The sequence below is a fragment of the Penaeus vannamei genome, chromosome 10, assembly GCF_042767895.1.
Source record: "Penaeus vannamei isolate JL-2024 chromosome 10, ASM4276789v1, whole genome shotgun sequence".
NCBI lineage: Eukaryota > Metazoa > Arthropoda > Malacostraca > Decapoda > Penaeidae > Penaeus > Penaeus vannamei.
In genome coordinates, this window is record NC_091558.1 from 10,121,758 (window position 1) to 10,124,257 (window position 2,500).

The 2,500-nt window shown below is 37.3% G+C and overlaps 1 protein-coding gene across 1 annotated transcript in view; it reads left to right on the forward strand.

Annotated features, from left to right (window-relative positions):
- Window positions 1–111: 111 nt before the first annotated feature.
- The window catches only part of LOC138862842 (fibrous sheath CABYR-binding protein-like), a 14,330-nt gene continuing 11,941 nt past the window's right edge, over window positions 112–2,500 (forward strand). The window contains exons 1-2 of the mRNA XM_070126016.1: window positions 112–195; window positions 540–569. Coding sequence (XP_069982117.1) covers window positions 112–195; window positions 540–569 — 114 coding nt within the window. The remainder of the gene's footprint in view (window positions 196–539; window positions 570–2,500) is intronic.

Genomic DNA, 2,500 nt, shown 5'->3' on the forward strand with positions numbered 1-2,500 from the left:
CCATTAAATCATTATTTTCCATCTTTTTTGAAAATTAAAAAGACTAAAATGATAGACCATATTCACAAAGCGTCCGTAACTTTTGTGACGTCATCAAAATAAACGGACGCCATGACACCTCGAGTTGCTGCTGATTTAGCCTTCCCCTATAAACAAGCGCGTTGCCGTCAACTTCAAGGTAAATTCCCAGATCCCGTATATATTTGGATGTGTCATTCAGAAGCAAGGTAAGACAAGACAAGGTAAGCAAGGTAAGACAAGGTAAGACAAGACAAGGTAAGACCTCCAGAAACATGAGAAAGTAGTAAGAGTTAGGGAAAAGATTGTAGGATCCAGATCGAGTTTTTTTTCGGTCACGATATGTTTTGATGCCGCGATTCCACTGGACAAAGCCGATGGTTCTTTTTTGCAGTGTTAATACCACGGGTGGGTGGGTTGGTTCCAGCCCACAGAAAATCGCTGGATTCCAGTAAAATTTATGGGTAGTCTGAATGAACCTTAACTATGTCCTGGTTGTTTGAACGTGGGCCTCCTTTCAGGGCAAGAAGCGCATGATCTCTCCAAGTCAGGTCTGTCGAGGTGACACCGCTTTTGTTGTTGGCTGTACATACATATACACATTGACACTCATATACATGCATTTCTATATCTATATCGACGTATATGAATATATACAAATAAATATATATATATATATAATGTATATATATATGTATATATATAATGTATATATATATATATATATATATATATATATATATATATATATATATATATATATAATGTGTATATATATGTATATATTTATATACACAGACAATCACACACACATGTACGCATATGTGGACGTGTGTGTACTGGAGAAGCAATTTAGCGAAAAGGCCTTCGGGATATTTGTGTTCTCTTGTTCTTCTCTTCGATGTCCCATTTACAATTTGTTTGAGCATTTATTTATTAACATTCATATGTATGTATATATAATTGTGTGTAAATATTTATGTATATATATTTACATATATATATATATATATATATATATATATATATATATATATATATATATATATATATATATATATATGTATATACTTATACATATGTGCATACATACATACATATATATCACACACACATATATATGTATGTGTGTGTTTCTTTATGTGTTTATGTGTGCATGTGCACATGTTACCTGCGACACTCAAGCCTACCACCTTGCGTTAAAATGACTTCTTTGTGGCAAGTTCATCTCCCACTCAAGGGTTTCCTTTCTCTTCCCTCAGTATTCACTTTCCTAAATGGACACACGTGGAGACTGTTGCATTCAATTAAATAAAAACAAGTTAGAAAGAGATTGCATGGCTTATAATGGGTTTAACGGCAGCACATCCTAAGCCGGTTTTTGTCTGTGTACACGAGCACTTTTTGTCTGCTCTGGACTACTTATGTGTTAGTACGTGATGATGGAAAATTATAATCTTATTTAATTCTTCGTGATTTTCCCTTTAAATGTAGACATTCCCGGGAGTGTACAGTATTACTTGATTTGCTTGTAGTTGCTGCTTGTAGTTTCGGGTCATATGTGATACGATAAATATTGTATATTCAATAGTACATGTCAGATGTAAATTTGTAAATGAACAATGATGCAGGACCTATTTATCCTGTATTTCTGTTATCTACTTGTAACAGAGATTTGTGGTCGTTGTACATTTTCCAATAAATTTAGGCCTTTAGATAAATGTCATAGAGGACTTTCTCCTATAGTTAGAGTATAGTCACGAATGTTAAAGCAAACAAACCCGACATTGTGTCCATGGTTTAGATCGGAAGCATGTTAGATGTATGTTGTATGTCAAGGGGGGGGGTCGTTCTGTAGATACGTAGTAGGTTGATATTTGGATTCCTTGTACCAAAAGAGAGTAGAAACGAGGAGAAAAAAGAAGAAAACATGAGAAGCAAGAAAGGAAGAATATGACGAAGAAAGAAACGGAAAGTCAGAGAGAGAGAGAGAGAGAAAGAGAGAGAGAGAGAGAGAGAGAGAGAGAGAGAGAGAGAGAGATAGAGAGATAGATAGATACATAGATACACAGATAGATAGATAGATAGAGAGAGAGAGAACCAGAAAAAAATGCACACTACAGCTGTATCCACAAGGCAGCACGGGGCTACAATCAATAAAAATCTCAGCTGATTGCAGGTTTGTACTCAAGGTCATTCATCGGCAAGACAAACGGAAGGGGGGGAGGGGGGAGGGGGAGGTGGAAGCAGGTGGAGGGTCGAGCGATTTTCATATTTTTTAAAACAAGAGCGCAAAGTGGAGGCACCACCCCTTACCTCCCCCTCCCCCCCCCTCCCCGCCCCTCTGCGTGCCAAGAGTAAAGGGGTAGCGGGGTTGCGTGTCTATCCATCAAAAAGAAAACAGAGAGGTGTATTGAACAGCGTATGAACGGAGCGGAAAATGACTGCTTAATCCACAGAACGGAGGGAACTGCTTGGATTC